Raw genomic sequence first — 20,343 nt, forward strand, 5'->3', positions numbered from 1 at the left:
TTTGAGAGGGCGAGTACTGGCACATCTCAAGGAAAACGTAATTATTTTAATTGGAGAGTACCGGCACTTCTCAGAAACAAGCAGGTACTCTGGCACAAAACCTGTATGTCTTGTTTATGTTTAAAAATCAGTGAACACGTAAGCAGAGAGCATTATTTATAAGTAACCCTGCCTCTTATGCCGAACATACATTTATCAAATAGGTATTATACTGGAAAACCTCCGCCATCAGCTTGCGGGACAGGCGGGCCGCTGAGAACATGACTTCCTATTGCATTTGTTTTTTTTTTCAAAGAAACAAAAACACACATTGACAGCAAAACAACATGCACCCTCCCCCCTGACTGCAATTGTGTATTCATCCATTTAAATAGAAACCGTGGGCGGCTCATTAATAAGTCATTCTTGAAATATTTAACTCCACCCACATTCCCCGACATTCGGAGCGCATGTTGAAGGCCTGGTGTTGTGCAGGCCCTGCTGTTCTCCGCCTGCTGCCCTGATTTCCATCCTGAGTTTAATTATGGGCTCGCACTTAGGCCCGTATTTATACTTTTTTTAGCGCCGCATTTGCGCCGCTTTTTGACGCAAAACGGCGCAAACCTACAAAATACAATGGTATTTTGCAAGTTTGCGCCGTTTTTGCGTCAAAAAACGACGCAAATGCGGCGCAAAAAAAGTATAAATACGGGCCTTAATCTTCTGTACTGGGGATTTGAAGGTTTTATAGAAATGCACACACATTGACTGCAAGGGATGAAGGAGGTAATTGTTTGTTTTTGTCCCTACCGAGGCTCGGGCCCCGTTACTGAGTGTTGCCAAAGGTTACAGAAACCCTCCTCCTCAGCCAGCAATAAATCGCAGGGCTCATAACTTCTCCTCGGCTGCTGCCTTGCTTAAACAAGCACTTACACAAGTCAGTTAATTAAACTGGCATCAAGAAAACAGCTTTAGGAACAGGCACATAAGTTTAAAGCTTTTTCAAGCTGAAAGGTTCTCTGAATCTGTTTACAGGTATGATGGACTGTAAAAAGAAATCAAATTTGACAGCTTTGATTACATTTATTGGTGTTTAATCGGCATTGTTAGCTAGTAGAGTATTTGATATATTTTTAAGTGTTTATAGGGTTGCTGTAAATTAAAGCAAAACACTAATAAAAGCCGACTCGGTGGGCAGACTTTGAAGTCTTAAGAGAATATCTCATTAGGTTGGTTTTCCCTCAGTCTGGCTTCCCGGTGTGGTGGGAAAGGTCCCTTTATGGCCTTGTTACTGGTGATTGAGTGTAGGGTGGCTCCCGAGCACCTGTTTCTTCTTCGCCATCATCATCCTGCAGAGGGATTTGCTGTTCCAGGGGTGGAATCCTTTCCGTGGGGGTCATTTACGCTTCACTTAAAAGAGAAAAATCCCCAGCGACTAGCACTTGAAAACAGAGACTGCAAAAACACCGTTTACATACACACTCACTCCAAAAGACAGACTACCACAAACTCCACCTAACCTAAATATCGCCTGAAAAATAGTTCCACCTGCACATGATTCCACTATGAAGTACTTGTCCCAGATATGCTATGACTGGGCTGAGTTATTAAATTAACTAGAATTTGTGGGAGGTAAGCTTGGTCGGTTTTAAGAATTAAATAGAAATACTTTTTTTTCGGAGAAATTTATACAATCTTTATATTTTTTCGTTTGTATAAATGGAGATTATATTTTTGCAAATTGCAAAATATGTTTTGGCAGCCAGTTTCAACCGGCAGCTCCCAAGTGAGCCTCAGGTGGGTGACATCTCACAAGTGGCTTGTGGTTGTTTATTACAAGCAGTGCCTATGTGGGTGGGGTGCTTATAGGAAGAGCTGTCCCGAAGAAGCCATATCTGCTCTGTGCACAGTAGCTCGCAGTGCCAGGACAAAATTGGTAACTGAAAATCAGGCATTGTGCAGCTTGCGACCAGGTCACTTTTTGCATCCGACAATGGGATTGATGCTTGCGTGTGTTCAGAAAACTGTACAAGCGTAAGTGGCCTTTGCCACAAACCCAACTCCCAGACTGACATAGGTAGTTCATACATGTTACGGGTTCCGACCATATACAGTGGCTTCTCCATTAACAGCAGGAACTGGCAAAGCAAATAGGCCTTTCCTTTGAAACAACGTAGCTAACCTTTGTGGTTTACCAATGTTTGTTGGTGTCACTGTGATCTTTGGAGTAGATAATGACACCATTGTGAAGGAGCAAGAGCCAAGGATTTAGGCTCTGTGGGGGAAGAGTAATTGTGTGACTGTGAATAATTAAGAATAAAATACCCTCTGTAGTGCCAGGTCGAATCAGACATCCTAAGGATGTTTCAAACCTCCTCGGTGAGCTGTGACCTTCTAAAAGCTCTTATCTTTCAACAAATTTCCTCTGTATGGTCACGGATCTCCTTGGTGACTTGTACCAGCTTTATAAGATATACAAAAGGGTATTTTATCCCCTACATGGTTTGTGACAGGGCTGAGCTGCAGGTTGGGCCAGCGTCAGTGAGCCTAAAATGAGTGATTCTGAATCAACCCTATCTATCTTACAGAGCACTTGCCCATTGGTAAATCTCTTTCCCAGTTTAAGGCTTCCGTCAAACCCAAGAAGTATATAAAGAATTTCGTCCAAATGAGAGCACTACTTTTGCAGGCACCTGTCACACAAATGTTTGCCACCCAAGCACACTAAGATGTGCAAAAAGTGTTCCCTGTATGTGTAGGACAGGACATATTTCACATATTCAGGGTGTAAGTATAAATTTACAAATGCAGGTGGAGCTTCCTACGGCAGAAATTCCACCTGATGCAGTAAAATGATGGGAAATGAGGGGTTTGGGGGTGATAGATGGAAATGCTGGCAGTGGCGGTTTCTGCATGAGGGCGTCGGGGCTCCGCCCCCATTACAAAAGTGGAAACAAACTCTTAGGGGGTTATTACAACTTTGGAGGAGGTGTTAATCCGTCCCAAAAGTGACGATAAAGTGACGGATATACCACCAGCTGTATTACGAGTCCATTATATCCTATTGAACTCGTAATACGGCTGGTGGTATATCCGTCACTTTACCGTCACTTTTGGGACGGATTAACACCTCCTCCAAAGTTGTAATAAACCCCTTAATTGGTAAAACAAAAATGCACACACCTCTTGCTTGGGGCTGGGGCCTGGCCCGGGGCTACTGTTGCTGTGATCGTAAGTCTCTTTGCGCACAACTCTCTGTATCCAATGGTCCATAGTCTCAAAGCTTATATCATATTTTAATTATTCAGGGACCAGGGAGGAGGTCAGCAGATAGCTAAACCTCAAGCAGCAGAGAGGAAACCAGCAGAAACTTTTCACCAGGCACCAGAGATAAGCAGCAGATAGGTTGACAAGTACCAGGAAGGAAATTAGCAGATAGCCTATCAATTGGAACAAGAGAGGAACTCAGCAGAAAGTTGTCTCCAGATTCCTGAGGAACTCAGCAGATAGTTTATCAGGAGGCATGATTTACTATATCAGCAGAAAGTTCATCACCTGTTGCTAAAAAGTAACTTGAAGTGCAGTTGCAAGTGGGTAAAGAATCTATAATCTAGTTTGCCTTTCTTTGTCTTGTTCATTTAATTGTTTGCAAAAATGAATACAGTAGACAGTTTACTGACAAAACCATTTCTGGGAATGACACCCGAAGACAAACCTAGTGTTAAAGCACTAGGACCAGAGAAACCCTACATACACATTGAGCAGTCTGCAAAAGACCGGGGGAAAGGTTACACACGCAGGTTTGCATGAACATGGTTTGATAAAATGGAGTGGCTTACTGCCAGTTCTTCTAAGAATGCCTTGTTCTGTTTCCCCTGCTTGCTCTTTGGGGGTGAAGTTAGCTGGACTAGAACAGGAGTTACTGACCTTAAGCATCTGGCAGAAAAAATAAAGAGACACGACTCCAGTGAATCCCACTTGACCAATGTGTTAAAGTTATCTTTGTTTGGAAAATCAAATATTGCACTCCAGTTAAATGAAGCCTACCGCAAGGGAGTAATAAAACATAATGAGGAGGTTGATAAGAACCATTATATATTATCAAAATTGATTGACTGTGTGAAATTTTGCGGAGCCTTTGAATTGGCGCTGCGAGGCCACGATGAAACAGAAGAGTCACTAAATCCCGGTGTCTTCAGAGGGCTGGCTGATTTTGTGTCCAGTATAGACAGTGCAATGGAAGCACACTTGAAAAGTGCAACTGTATTTAAGGGCACTGCTAAGACAATCCAGAATGAGTTGCTTGACTGTATGCTGGAGGTAACAAGAGAAACCATTGTACAGCAATTAAGAAGCACTGATTACGTGGCTATCTAGGCCGATGATACAGCTGATGTCTCTACCAAGACACAGTCAGTACTTGTTTTTCGCTACATTGATGGCAATTCCAAGGTGGTAGAATGATTTGATTGCTTCTTGTATCTGAAAGATTCATCTGCCGATACAATTTCAGCAGCTATTCTTAATGAACTTAACCTTATATTACCAGAGCGGAGTGGTAAAGAGAAGTTAATTGCTCAGAGCTATGATGGTGCTAGTGTCATGCGTGGTGCCTCTGGTGGGGTTCAAAAAAAAATCAGAGATATATACCCTAATGCACATTATGTCCACTGCTAAGCCCACCAACTAAATCTAATAATGGAACAGTCTGCATCAAAAATATCCAGAGTCAGAATTTTCTTTAAAGAGCTGGGTGGCATTACTGCATTTTTTTCCCGTTCTCCAAAACGGACTGAAGTTCTTGAACAGATAGTGGCAAGAAGAATACCGTGAGGGTCTGCAACTCGCTGGAACTTCAACATTCGAGCTATCAATATAATTCACGAACACAGAGAGGACCTTGTAGAATGCATGAAATCTATAACACAAAACACTACATTTGATTCCACTTCTGTATGTAAAGCAAAGGGCTTCACCAGAACTCTGGAAGACAAGGAGTTTCTTTTTTTTCTTCTGCTGTTCCACAGCATAATGCCACATGTCAATATTTTATACAATCAGTTGCAAAAGCGAGACGTTGATACTTTATTTGTACAAAGGGCCACTTCAGACTTTGTGATAAGCATCAACAAGGTACGGGAATCCATTGACAATTTGGACTCTGAATTGCCACATGATTGTCAATTTACAAACCGCAAACTGCAGATTAGTACCTTGATACAGGAGGGAAAAGAAGTATGTGACATTATTGTAGTGCATGCCAGGGAACGCTTTGCATTTACAAGGCATCTTGTCAGTGCAACACTACTGCATAGTGAGCTGTTTCAAAAACATGCCAAATGTTTTCCTAGTGCAGCTCTCAATGAAACAGTTGAAGCATATCCGATGCTAACAAAGTCAAGACTACGCACTGAGCTATCAATCCTGTATGGAAGACAGGATTTTCATCAGGCTACAGGCGGTGCCATGTCTTTATATATATTTTTATGTCAAAATAACCTGCAGAAATCTTTTTCTGAGACTTTAAAGTTATTGAGAATTGTCATTACAACGCCCATGACAACATCTGAAGCTGAAAGATGTTTTTCTACACTGAAGAGAATAAAAACATTTTTAAGAAACACAATGACTCAAGCTCGACTAAATACATTAGCCATGCTATCAATGGAAAAGGAACTAATAAATCAGATTCCAGAATTCAACAAAAAAACTATTGAAAGGTTTGCTCACATTAAAGAACGTTGTGCAAACTTTCTGTATAAATAGAAACCATGGCAATGCAGGTAGTGTTGTAAAATATTGTTCCTAGGGGATACAGTTTTGGTTTAGTTTGTATTGTAAGTAACATTAAGAAAAACTGTAGGTTCCTTGTATGCAAGAAAGTGCACCATGTATTAAATGTATGTTTCCGTAGTCTAATCGCCATCTGCAGTGATGCAAATGCTATGAAGGTGCACTTACATTTTCATCAAAGTTGTCTGAATGTTGGCTCATTTTTTATTGATAAATGATGATATAACAATGTTTGTGTATTTTGGCACATGTTGACTTATCTACGACTACTAGTAAGATTTTGGGATGGGGCATGGGTGTCAGATAATATATTTTTTATATATAAATGGGCAAACCTATACATCTTGGAGACAGGTTTATTTCTTCTTTGAACCAATACATATTTAATTTCATTATATAATTTCTCTAAAGTACTCTAAAGTACTGGGTATATAATTTCTCTAAAGTACTGGGTAACTAAAGTTCTTATCAGAGATGTACAAAGTATTTAATGTTAAAATATAATGTTAAAGTATGCAAATTTACTTTTTGAACTATTAAACCGTCCCTACACAAGGAGTTTTCAGCGATGGATATTTACTTTTTGTGTTTCAACTACCCTGGTCAAAATGTAGTTTACTTTCTATAAGATCAAATTATTATTTATTTATTCAAATAAATATTTCTTCTATCTGACTGTGCCCAATTATATTATATGAATATTTGTTTGAACTCCTGTGTGCTTGGCTTTGAACAGATGCTTCAGAAAAGAAACAGACACACACTAAAGGTAAGAAAAGCATTTTCTGTGTCGCATGTATATATTTTGTCTCTCCATGTTTCTGTTTTTTTAGTGTATGTGAGTTGCCTTTATGCATGATCTTGAGTTTCAGTATGGGAAAACTAAACAATATATTATTGTATGTGGACTATGAAGGCATTGACTTTGTTGGACCATCCTGAATGCCATTTTATCTCTGGCATGTACTGGCTCAATAGACAGCTCCAACCTTTTTATGCAACAGCAACATCATTAAAATGGTATTATTATTCTCTATATATCAGCCTGACATATTCACATGGAGAGGAGACCTAATTTCACAAACACCTTGTGAGTGAGATATCAACCCCAAAACGTCTTGATGCTGTACACATTGCTAAAGAAGGAAGTCAGGCTTGCCTACCAAGCCAGGCCAATGAAAGCTATTTTGGTTCTTTTTATTTTAAAAAATGTATCTCTATTTTGTTAAATAGGATTTGCAGAAGAAAGGGAAATTGCTACCAACCTCCCGAAAAAATGCGCACACCCATCCCCCTCGACGCCAAGCCCAGCCCCACCACTCACAAACCTCACCAGCCGCCACTGAGTCTAGTTATACTTAAAGATAATAGATGATAATTATAATTATTAACATGCCAATCGTAACTCTATTCCAAACTCCTGGAATCCAAAACCAATTAACTGATAATTGAATATTTTCTAACCTGGCTCTCAATTAAGTGTCTATGATTTGTCATTTTGCTCCATCTTCAATTATATGTAAGTTAGGAGCACCTCCCTTAGCTCGTTCCAAGAGAACATAACTTGGTATTACGGGGGAGGGGGTTAAATGTCTAGGGGCATATTTAAGAGCTCCTAGCGCCATTCGAGCGCCACATTAGCATCCGTTCTTTATGCTAATGTGGTGTTAAAGGCCAAAAAAGGTGCGCCATATTTACAAAGTAGTGCAATGTGTGCATTATGCGACTTTGTAACCCTTTGCGCTACATTATGCCTGTGCCAGGCATAATGTATGCAAAAGGAGCATTCCCCCATTGGGGGGGGGGAACAAATGGTGCAAAGAAATCTAAGAGACTTCCTTGCGCCATTTTTTTGGCGCTTTTAACGCTTGCTTAGAACAGGCGTTAAAAGGAGGCTTCACTTTCTTACAATAGGCCTCTGGGTGCTGTGCAGGATTAGCGTCAGAATTTTGATGCTAATCCTGCAAAGCACTAGACTAGCATAAAAAATGTTTACGCTAGTCCCCTAACTACCACCATCTGTGCTGTATTTTAAATATGGCACACACATGGTGGTGTTAGGGGGCGCTATGGGGTGCAAGAAAAGTGCAGCGCCACTTTTGCTAAATATGCCCTCTAGAGTCTGTCTTCCATTTGTAGACAAGCTTCACATTTAGCACTGTTTGTGACAATACAGTCACACAGAAGCAATATCAATTATTTTAAATTGATATGCTCAGTAAAGGATCAACTTAATTCTGTAATTTCAAATGACTTAAAAGAAACTTGTGTTCTGGTAGAATCTAGGCTATTGTTTACAAATGTTGGAAATTGTACCAGTATGAGGTCATTTGTTGCAATTATTCGCAGTTGGTAAATAGTGTGTAACACATTCAACACAAACTGCCTACACATTTGTTTTAATCAAGTAGTTTGGGAGAAAAAGATCCTGTATGAGGCTGGCCTGGCTTCTACATACACTGAACTTGTTTTGTATATTTTTCTCTTATGAAAAGTACAAAATTACAAAGTGGTAAGTAGTTGCAAGTACTTATCCCACCGCTGCACAACCAATGTAGGAGGCTGGTCTGGCTTGTAGTGGGTACCAAGGGGTACTTACACTCTGTACCAGGTCCAGTTATCCCTTATTAATGTAGAAGAGGTGTTTCTAGCAGCTTAGGATGATAGAAGGTAGCTATAGCAGAGCAGCTTAGGCTGAGCTAGGAGACATGCAAAGCTCCTACTATACCACTGGTGTCATAGGCACAATATCATAAGAAAACACAATACACAGATATACTAAAAATAAAGGTACTTTATTTTTATGACAATATGCCAAAAGTATCTCAGTGGGTACCCTCAGTATGAGGATGCCAAATATACACAAGATATATGTACACAATACCAAAAATATGCAGCAATAGCAAAAGGAAGTAATGCAAGCAATGTAAAGTTACAGTATATTGGAATAGGAGCACATAGGTATAGGGGCAACACAAACCATAGACTCCAAAAGTGGAATGCAAACCACAAATGGACCCCAAACCTATGTAAGCTTGTAGAGGGTCGCTGGGACTGTAAGAAAACAGTGAGGGTTAGAAAAATAGCCCACCCCAAGACACTGAAAAGTAGGTGTAAAGTGCACCTACAACCCCCAGAGAGCACAGAAGTCGTGATAGGGGGATTCTGCAAGGAAGACCAACACCAGCAATGCAACAACAGTGGATTTCCGGACCTGAGTACCTGTAAGACAAGGGGACCAAGTCCAAGAGTCGCGACAGTGTCGAGAGTGGGCCGATGCCCAGGAAATACCAGCCGAGGATGCAAGGAAGCTGCCACCGGATGGAAGAAGCTTTGTGTTCTGCAAGAACAAAGAGGACTAGGAACTTCCCCTTTGGAGGATGGATGTCCTAAGTCGTGAAGAAGCTTGCAGAGGTTTTCCAACACAGAAAGACCGCAAACAAGCCTTGCTAGCTGCAAGGGTTGCGGTTAGGGTTTTTGGATGCTGCTGTGGCCCAGGAGGGACCAGGATGTCGCCACTTGGATGAGGAGACAGAGGGGGCATCCAGCAAGTCAGGAAGCCCTCACAGAAGCAGGCAGCACCCGCAGAAGTACCAGAACAGGCACTTGGAAGAAGAGTGAACCGGAGTCTACCCGAAGTCAGAAAAGGGAGTCCCACGATGTCGGAGGACAACTCAGAAGGTTGTGCACTGCAGGTTAGAGTGTCGGGGACCCAGGCTTGGCTGTGCACGAGGGAAATCCTGGAAGAGTGCACAGGAGCCGGAGCAGCTGCAAATCATGCGGTACCCAGCAATGCAGTCTAGCGTGGGGAGGCAAGGACTTACCTCCACCAAACTTGGACTGAAGAGTCACTGGACTGTGGGAATCACTTGGACAGAGTTGCTGAGTTCCAGGGACCACGCTCGTCGTGCTGAGAGGGGACCCAGAGGACCGGTGATGCAGTCTTTTGTTGCCTGCGGTTGCAGGGGGAGGATTCCGTCGTCCTACGGGAGATTTCTTCAGAGCTCCTAGTGCAGAGAGGAGGCAGGCTACCCCTAGAGCATGCACCACCAGGAAACAGTCGAGAAGGCGGCAGGATCAGCGATACAAGGTTGCAGTAGTCGTCTTTGCTACTTTGTTGCGGTTTTGCAGGTGTCCTGAGCAGTCAGCGGTCGATCCTTTGGCAGAAGGTGAAGAGAGAGATGCAGAGGAACTCTGATGAGCTCTTGCATTCGTTATCTAAAGAATTCCCCAAAGCAGAGACCCTAAATAGCCAGAAAAGGAGGTTTGGCCACGACGAGCGAGGTCCCTTGACCAATTTCACCAATTCACATTGGCATACTGGAACACCCTTATAATTCCCTAGTATATGGTACTGAGGTACCCAGGGTATTGGGGTTCCAGGAGATCCCTATGGGCTGCAGCATTTCTTTTGCCACCCATAGGGAGCTCTGACAATTCTTACACAGGCTTGCCACTGCAGCCTGAGTGAAATAACGTCCACGCTATTTCACAGCCATTTACCACTGCACTTAAGTAACTTATAAGTCACCTATATGTCTAACCTCTATCTGGTAATGGTTAGGTGCAAATTTACTTAGTGTGTGGGCACCCTGGCACTAGCCAAGGTGCTCCCACATCGTTCAGGGCAAATTCCCCGGACCTTGTGAGTGCGGGGACACCATTACACGCGTGCACTATACATATGTCACAACATATGTGTAGCTTCACAATGGTAACTCCGAATATGGCCATGTAACATGTCTATGATCATGGAATTGCCCCCTCTATGCCATCCTGGCATAGTTGGCACAATCCCATGATCCCACGGGTCTATAGCACAGACCCTGGTACTGCCAAACTGCCTTTTCAGGGGTTTCACTGCAGCTGCTGCTGCTGCCAACCCCTCAGACAGGTTTCTGCCCTCCTGGGGTCCAGCCAGGCTTGGCCCAGGATGGCAGAACAAAGGACTTCCTCAGAGAGAGGGTGTTACACCCTCTCCCTTTAGAAAAAAGGTGTTAAGGCAGGGGAGGAGTAGCCTCCCCCAGCCTCTGGAAATGCTTTCATGGGCACAGATGGTGCCCATTTCTGCATAAGCCAGTCTACACCGGTTCAGGGACCCCTCAGCCCTGCTCTGGTGCGAAACTGGACAAAGGAAAGGGGAGTGACCACTCCCCTGACCTGCACCTCCCTGGGAGGTGTCCAGAGCTCCTCCAGTGTGCTCCAGACCTCTGCCATCTTGGAAACAGAGGTGCTGCTGGCACACTGGACTGCTCTGAGTGGCCAGGGCCAGCAGGTTACGTCAGAGACTCCTTCTGATAGGCTCCTTCAGGTGTTGCTAGCCTATCCTCTCTCCTAAGTAGCCAAACCCTCTTTTCTGGCTATTTAGGGTCTCTGCTTTGGGGAATTCGTTAGATAACGAATGCAAGAGCTCATCAGAGTTCCTCTGCATCTCTCTCTGCACCTTCTGCCAAGGAATCGACTGCTGACCGCGCTGGAAGCCTGCAAAACTGCAACAAAGACGACTACTGCAACTCTGTAACGCTGATCCTGCCGCCTTCTCGACTGTTTTCCTGCTTGTGCATGCTGTGGGGGTAGTCTGCCTCCTCTCTGCACCAGAAGCTCCGAAGAAATCTCCTGAGGGTCGACTGAATCTTCCCCCTGCAACCGCAGGCACCAAAAAGCTGCATTACCGGTCCCTTGGGTCTCCTCTCAGCACGACGAGCGAGGTCCCTCGAATCCAGCAACTCTGTCCAAGTGGCCCCCACAGTCCAGTGACTCTTCAGTCCAAGTTTGGTGGAGGTAAGTCCTTGCCTCACCTCGCTAGACTGCATTGCTGTGAACTGCGACTTTTGCAGCTACTTCGGCCTCCGTGCACTTCCGGTGGAAATCCTTTGTGCACAGTCCAGCCTGGGTCCACGGCACTCTAACCTGCATTGCACGACTTTCTAAGTTGTTCTCCGGCGACGTGGGACTTCTTTGTGCGACTTCGGGTGAGCACTGTTTCACGCATCCTCGTAGTGCCTGTTTCTGGCACTTCTCCGGGTGCTACCTGCTGCTGATAGGGCTCCTTGTCTTGCTCGACGTCCCCTCTCTCTCCTGGTCCAATTTGCGACCTCCTGGTCCCTCCAGGGCCACAGCAGCGTCCAAAAACGGTAACAGCACGATTTGCAGCTAGCAAGGCTTGTTGGCGATCTTTCGGCGGGAAAACACTTCTTCACGACTCTCCACGGCGAGAGGGATCCGTCCACCAAAGGGGAAGTCTCTAGCCCTTTTCGTTCCTGCAGAAACCTCAGCTTCTTCTGTCCAGTAGAAGCTTCTTTGCACCCGCAGCTGGCATTTCCTGGGCATCTGCCCATCTCCGACTTGCTTGTGACTTTTGGACTTGGTCCCCTTGTTCCACAGGTACCCTAGATTGGAAATCCACAGTTGTTGCATTGCTGGTTTGTGTCTTTCCTGCATTATTCCTCTAACACGACTTCTTTGTCCTTAGGGGAACTTTAGTGCACTTTGCACTCACTTTTCAGGGTCTTGGGGAGGGTTATTTTTCTAACTCTCACTATTTTCTAATAGTCCCAGCGACCCTCTACAAGGTCACATAGGTTTGGGGTCCATTCGTGGTTCGCATTCCACTTTTGGAGTATATGGTTTGTGTTGCCCCTATCCCTATGTTTCCCCATTGCATCCTATTGTAACTATACATTGTTTGCACTGTTTTCTAAGACTATACTGCATATTTTTGCTATTGTGTATATATATCTTGTGTATATTTCCTATCCTCTCACTGAGGGTACACTCTGAGATACTTTGGCATATTGTCATAAAAATAAAGTACCTTTATTTTTAGTATAACTGTGTATTGTGTTTTCTTATGATATTGTGCATATGACACTAAGTGGTACTGTAGTAGCTTCACACGTCTCCTAGTTCAGCCTAAGCTGCTCTGCTAAGCTACCATTATCTATCAGCCTAAGCTGCTAGACACCCTATACACTAATAAGGGATAACTGGGCCTGGTGCAAGGTGCAAGTACCCCTTGGTACTCACTACAAGCCAGTCCAGCCTCCTACAGGCCCCAAGAGCACTCCAAGACAAATGGAGTGGACCCCACACAATTGTTGAGAAAAAGGGTGAAGTCACCTACTTAGTTGACTTAGGCACTGCCAGGAGTCCCCTCAGGGTGCTCCATGTCAATCGCCTGAAACCCTACTATGACAGGGCTGATCTCACCCTACTCATGGCAACTGATGAGGGACAGGAAGAAGACAGTGATCCTCTACCTGATCTCTTCTCTTCCACAGAACAAGATGCTCTAGTGGAAGGTGTTGTACTGGCAGATTGTCTTACTGCTGAGCAGAAAGACCACTGCATAAATCTCCTGGGTCAGTTTTCTGAACTCTTCTCTACTGTGCCAGGTATCACTTCTTGGTGTGAGCACACACTATAGATACTGGAGACAGCTTGCCTGTCAAAAGTAAGATCTATAGGCAGCCTGACCATGTCAGGGACTGCATAAAGCAAGAGGTGCAGAAAATTTTAGAACTAGGAGTGGTTGAGCACTCTGAAAGTCCATGGGCCTCTCCTGTGGTACTTGTACCAAAACCTCATTCCAAAGATGGAAAGAAGGAAATGCGGTTTTGTGTTGACTACAGAGGTCTCAACCAGGTAACCAAAACTGATGCTCACCCTATACCCAGGGCAGATGAGCTCATAGATACACTGGCATCTGCCAAGTATCTATGCACTTTTGATTTGACTGCAGGGTATTGGCAGATCAAATTATCAGAAGATGCTAAAGCAAAAACTGCATTTTCAAACATTGGAGGCCATTACCAATTCACAGTAATGCCTTTTGGATTGAAAAATGCACCTGCCACTTTTCAGAGGTTGGTGAACACAGTCCTGCAAGGGCTGGAAGCTTTTAGTGCAGCATATCTGGACGATATAGCTGTCTTTAGCTCCAGCTGGGATGATCACCTGGTCCACCTATGGAAAGTTTTAGAAGCCCTGCAAAAGGCAGGCCTCACTATCAAGGCTTCAAAGTGCCAGATAGGGCAGGGGAAGGTGGTTTATCTGGGACACCTGGTTGGTGGGGAACAGATTGCACCACTACAGGGGAAAATCCAAACAATTTTAGATTGGGTTCCCTCTACTACTCAGACTCAGGTGAGAGCCTTTTTAGGCCTCACTGGGTACTATAGGAGGTTCATAAAGAACTATGGCTCCATTGCAGCCCCTCTTAATGACCTCACTTCAAAGAAAATGCCTAAGAAGGTATTATGGACAGCAAACTGTCAGAAAGCTTTTGAGGAGATGAAGCAGGCCATGTGCTCTGCACCTGTCCTGAAAAGCCCTTGTTACTCTAAAAAATTCTATGTCCAAACTGATGCATCTGAATTAGGAGTAGGGGCAATCCTATCACAACTTAATTCTGAGGGCCAGGATCAACCTGTTGCTTTTATTAGTAGGAGGTTGACCCCTAGAGAAAAGCGTTGGTCTGCCATAGAGAGGGAGGCCTTTGCTGTGGTCTGGGCACTGAAGAAGTTGAGGCCATACCTGTTTGGCACTCACTTCATTGTTCAGACAGACCACAAACCTCTACTTTGGCTAAAACAAATGAAAGGTGAAAATCCTAAATTGTTGAGGTGGTCCATATCCCTACAGGGAATGGACTATACAGTGGAACATAGACCTGGGAGTACCCACTCCAATGCAGATGGAGTCTCCAGATATTTCCACTTAGACAATGAAGACCCATCAGGTAATGACTAGTCTTATTGTCCTTCGTTTGGGGGGGGGTTGTGTAGGAAAGTACCATCTTGCCTGGCATGTTACCCCCATTTTTCACTGTATATACGTTGTTTTAGTTGTATTTGTCACTGGGACCCTGCCAGCCAGGGCCCCAGTGCTCATAAGTGTGCCTGAATGTGTTACCTGTGTTATGACTAACTGTCTCACTGAGGCTCTGCTAACCAGAACCTCAGTGGTTATGCTCTCTCATGTCTTTCCAAATTGTCACTAACAGGCTAGTGACCAATTTCACCAATTCACATTGGCATACTGGAACACCCTTATAATTCCCTAGTATATGGTACTGAGGTACCCAGGGTATTGGGGTTCCAGGAGATCCCTATGGGCTGCAGCATTTCTTTTGCCACCCATAGGGAGCTCTGACAATTCTTACACAGGCCTGCCACTGCAGCCTGAGTGAAATAACGTCCACGTTATTTCACAGCCATTTACCACTGCACTTAAGTAACTTATAAGTCACCTATATGTCTAACCTTTATCTGGTAAAGGTTAGGTGCAAAGTTACTTAGTGTGTGGGCACCCTGGCACTAGCCAAGGTGCTCCCACATCGTTCAGGGCAAATTCCCCGGACCTTGTGAGTGCGGGGACACCATTACACGCCTGCACTACACATAGGTCACTACCTATGTGTAGCTTCACAATGGTAACTCCGAATATGGCCATGTAACATGTCTATGATCATGGAATTGCCCCCTCTATGCCATCCTGGCATAGTTGGCACAATCCCATGATCCCACGGGTCTGTAGCACAGACCCTGGTACTGCCAAACTGCCTTTTCAGGGGTTTCACTGCAACTGCTGCTGCTGCCAACCCCTCAGACAGGTTTCTGCCCTCCTGGGGTCCAGCCAGGCTTGGCCCAGGATGGCAGAACAAAGGACTTCCTCAGAGAGAGGGTGTTACACCCTCTCCCTTTGGAAAAAGGTGTTAAGGCAGGGGAGGAGTAGCCTCCCCCAGCCTCTGGAAATGCTTTCATTTGCACAGATGGTGCCCATTTCTGCATAAGCCAGTCTACACCGGTTCAGGGACCCCTCAGCCCTGCTCTGGCACGAAACTGGACAAAGGAAAGGGGAGTGACCACTCCCCTGACCTGCACCTCCCTGGGAGGTGCCCAGAGCTCCTCCAGTGTGCTCCAGACCTCTGCCATCTTGGAAACAGAGGTGCTGCTGGCACACTGGACTGCTCTGAGTGGCCAGGGCCAGCAGGTTACGTCAGAGACTCCTTCTGATAGGCTCCTTTAGGTGTTGCTAGCCTATCCTCTCTCCTAAGTAGCCAAACCCTCTTTTCTGGCTATTTAGGGTCTCTGCTTTGGGGAATTCGTTAGATAACGAATGCAAGAGCTCATCAGAGTTCCTCTGCATCTCTCTCTTCACCTTCTGCCAAGGAATCGACTGCTGACCGCGCTGGAAGCCTGCAAAACTGCAACAAAGTAGTAAAGACGACTACTGCAACTTTGTAACGCTGATCCTGCCGCCTTCTCGACTGTTTTCCTGGTGGTGCATGCTGTGGGGGTAGTCTGCCTCCTCTCTGCACTAGAAGCTCCGAAGAAATCTCCCGTGGGTTGACGGAATCTTCCCCCTGCAACCGCAGGCACCAAAGAACTGCATCACCGGTCCCCTGGGTCTCCTCTCAGCACGACGAGCGAGGTCCCTTGAATCCAGCAACTGTGTCCAAGTGACTCCCACAGTCCAGTGACTCTTCAGTCCACGTTTGGTGGAGGTAAGTCCTTGCCGACCCACGCCAGACTGCATTGCTGGGAACCGCGTCTTTTGCAGCTACTCCGGCCTCTGTGCACTTCCGGCGGAAATCCTTTGTGCACAGCCAAGCCTGGGTCCACGGCACTCTAACCTGCATTGCACGACTTTCTAAGTTGTCCTCCGGCGGCGTGGGACTCCTTTGTGCAACTTCGGGTGAGCACCATTTCACTCATCTTTGTAGTGCCTGTTCTGGCACTTCTTTTGGTGCTGCCTACTTCTGAGAGGGCTCCTTGTCTTGCTGTCCCCTGACGCAAATGGCGACATCCTGGTCCCTCCTGGGCCACAGCAGCATCGACAAACCCTAACCGCACGATTTGCAGCTAGCAAGGCTTGTTGGTGGTCTTTCGGCAGGAAAACACTTCTGCACGACCCTTCACGACGTGGGACATCCATCCTCCAAAGGGGAAGTTTCTAGCCCTTGTCGTTCTTGCAGAATCCTCAGCTTCTACTGCCTAGTAGCAGCTTCTTTGCACCCACAGCTGGCATTTCCTGGGCATCTGCCCATCTCCGACTTGCTTGTGACTTTTGGACTTGGTCCCCTTGTTCCACAGGTACCCTCGTTTGGAAATACATTGTTGTTGCATTGCTGGTTTGTGTCTTTCCTGCAGAATTCCCCTATCACGACTTCTGTGCTCTTTGGGGAACTTTAGTGCACTTTGCACTCACTTTTCAGGGTCTTGGGGTGGGGTATTTTTCTAACCCTCACTGTTTTCTTACAGTCCCCGCGACCCTCTACAAGGTCACATAGGTTTGGGGTCCATTCGTGGTTCGCATTCCACTTTTGGAGTATATGGTTTGTGTTGCCCCTATCCCTATGTGTCCCCATTGCATCATATTGTAACTATACATTGTTTGCACTGTTTTCTAAGACTATACTGCATATTTTTGGTATTGTGTACATATATCTTGTGTATATTTGCTATCCTCATACTGAGGGTACTCACTGAGATACTTTTGGCATATTGTCATAAAAATAAAGTACCTTTATTTTTAGTATATCTGTGTATTGTGTTTTCTTATGATATTGTGCAAGTGACACTAGTGGTACTGTAGGAGCTTCTCTCATCTCCTAGTGCAGCCTAAGCTGCTCTGCTAAGCTACCATTATCTAACAGCCTAAGCTGCTAGACACCCTATACACTAATAAGGGATACCTGGGCCTGGTGCAAGGTGTAAGTACCCCTTGGTACTCACTACAAGCCAGTCCAGCCTCCTACACCCCAGTTTCTATGATGGACCCATAAGTGAACCCAACTACACCCTTAGCTTGACTGTTGCCAGCAGTCCCACCACTAGTACCACTACTGCTAGGGGCACTAGAGCTTGATGTATTACTGGTGGTAGGCTCAGGGGATTTATCTGGACAGGAATTATCCCCTGGCCTATGGCCTCTATTTTTACACACAAAGCACCAAGGCTTTTTAATGTGTGTAGGTTGTGAAGAAGAAGATGAAGAATTTGTTTTATCCCCACCCCCTGAAGAGTGTTTAGGATTTGAAGAAGCATCTTTGGTTTTACCCTAATCCCCATGCTTATCCTGAGATTTCTCACCATCTTTCTTCTTGCCATCCTTGTCACCACCTGTATGAACTTTTCTGTTCACTCTTGTTCTGACCCATTTGTCTGCCTTCTTTTCCAATTCTTGGGGAGAGGTCAGATCCGAGTCCACTAGATATTGGTGTAACAAATCAGACACACAGATATTCAGAATATGCTCTGTCAAGATTAGATTGTACAGGCTTTCATAGTCAGAAACTTTACTGGCATGTAACCACCCCTCCAAGGCCTTCACTGAATAGTCAACAAAGTCTACCCAGTCTTGTGAGGACTCTTTTCTGGTTTCTCTGAACTTAATCCTGTATTGTTCAATGGTTAAGCCAAATCCATCCAAGAGTGCATTCATTCAAAACTGTAAAATTATTGGTATCACTTTCCTTCACAGTAAAGAGCCTATCCCTACCCTTTCCACTGAAAGATAGCCATAGGATAGCAGCCCACTGCCTTTGAAGGACCCCCTGTACAACACAGGCCCACTCAAGTGCAGCACACCACTTGTTAATGTCATCCCCCTCCTTGTAAGGGGGAACTATCTTATGCAGATTCCTAGAATCATGCTCTTTCACAGGATTACTATCTGGAATACTGCTGCTGCCACCATGGGGTCCTAACCCCAACCTCTGTCTTTCTTTTTCTAAGTCTAAAGATTCCTTGTCCAGAGCCAGCTGTTGCTGTTTAAGCTTCAGCCTGGACTTTTCCACTCTCACTCTATTGAGCTCCCTTTCTAACATTCTGTCATCAGGGTGGGTGGGTTGGGCATGCTTTGACAAGGAAGATTGATGTGAATGACCAGAGGGTGAAATGTTCCTAACAGTTGGCACTCTAACAACCTGGCCTTCAGGAAGAACATCCCTACTGTGATGAGAACTCACATTAGTACCAGTTATGCTAGGTGGTCTGCTAAGGGGCAGATTGGGGAGGTTACCATCTAACACTCTTACTGGGGGTGCCCCAGAGTCAGAATGTGAACCATCTCCTAACTTCTCAACAGATGTGCCAGCTAAGGCCTTATCATTTTCAATGAGCATGTTATTTAACAGTTCTCTAGAGGGATTCTTCCCTACCCCTAAACCTCTATCAATGTAGAGACTCCTCAAACCTTTCCAGCTAAGGTGGTCATAAGCTGTGCTGGCCAGATCAAGAGTAGGACCTGTACCAGACATGATAGAAAAGGGGTTAAGGACAATAAAAAAAAAGAAAGAAAAAGTTTCAGGACTTTTTAAGGAAACAGAAAAAAAACGTTTTCAACTTTTTAGAAACGTTTAGAAAGTTTAGATGTACTTTTCAGCACTTAGCCAACAGAGTAAGAGAAGAAAAGCAAAACTTTTTGGTTAGCTGTACATACACTGAACTTGTTTTGTTTATTATTCTCTTATGAAAAGTAAAAAATTATAAAGTGGTAAGTAGTTGCAAGTACTTATCCCACCGCTGCACGACCAATGTAGGAGGCTGGCCTGGCTTGTAGTGGGTACCAAGGGGTACTTACACTCTGTACCAGGTCCAGTTATCCCTTATTAGTGTAGAAGAGGTGTTTCTAGCAGCTTAGTCTGATAGAAGGTGGCTATAGCAGAGCAGCTTAGGCTGAACTAGGAGACATGCAAAGCTCCTACTATACCACTGGTATCATATGCACAATATCATAAGAAAACACAATACACAGATATACTAAAGATAAAGGTACTTCATTTTTATGACAATATGCCAAAAGTATCTCAGTGAGTACCCTCAGTATGAGGATGCCAAATATACACAAGATATATGTACACAATACCAAAAATATGCAGTAATAGCAAAAGGAAGTAATGCAAGGAATGTAAAGTTACAGTAGATTGCAATAGGAGCACATAGGTATAGGGGCAACACAAACCATATACTCCAAAAATGAAATGCGAATAACGTATGGACCCCAAACCTATATGAGCTCGTAGAGGGTCGCTGGGACTGTAAGAAAACAGTGAGGGTTAGAAAAATAGCCCACCCCAAGACCCTGAAAAGTAGGTGTAAAGTGCACCTATATTCCCCAGAGAGCACAGAAGTCGTGATAGGGGAATTCTGCAAGGAAGACCAACACCAGCAATGCAACCAAAGTGGATTTCCGGACAAGAGTACCTGTGGAACAAGGGGACCAAGTCCAAGAGTCGCGACAAAGTCGAGATTGGGCAGATGCCCAGGAAATGCCAGCTGAGGGTGCAAAGGAGCTGCCACCGGATGGTAGAAGTTGTGGATTTTGCAAGAACGAAGAGGGCTAGAAACATCCCCTTTGGAGGATAGATGTCCCACGTCGTGAAGAAGCTTGCAGAAGTGTTCCCATGCAGAAAGACTGAAAACAAGCCTTGCTAGCTGCAAGGGTCGTGGTTAGGGTTTTTGGATGCTGCTGTGGCCCAGGTGGGACCAGGATGTCGCCACTTGGATGAGGAGACAGAGGGGGCGCCCAGCAAGTCAGGAAGCCCTCACAGAAGCAGGCAGCACC

At 44.9% G+C, this 20,343-nt stretch overlaps 1 protein-coding gene across 9 annotated transcripts in view; it reads left to right on the forward strand.

The window, feature by feature from the left end:
* The window catches only part of EDARADD (EDAR associated via death domain), a 1,293,069-nt gene that overhangs the window by 194,896 nt on the left and 1,077,830 nt on the right, over positions 1–20,343 (forward strand). For 7 of the 9 annotated variants that reach the window (XM_069234900.1, XM_069234903.1, XM_069234904.1 and 4 more), the window contains exon 2: positions 6,509–6,541. The exons of the other annotated variants lie outside the window; for them this stretch is intronic. In XM_069234900.1, the coding sequence (XP_069091001.1) occupies positions 6,509–6,541 (33 nt within the window). The remainder of the gene's footprint in view (positions 1–6,508; positions 6,542–20,343) is intronic. 9 annotated transcript variants of the gene reach the window in all.

The sequence above is a fragment of the Pleurodeles waltl genome, chromosome 5 (genome assembly GCF_031143425.1).
Source record: "Pleurodeles waltl isolate 20211129_DDA chromosome 5, aPleWal1.hap1.20221129, whole genome shotgun sequence".
Classification (NCBI taxonomy): Eukaryota; Metazoa; Chordata; class Amphibia; order Caudata; family Salamandridae; genus Pleurodeles; species Pleurodeles waltl.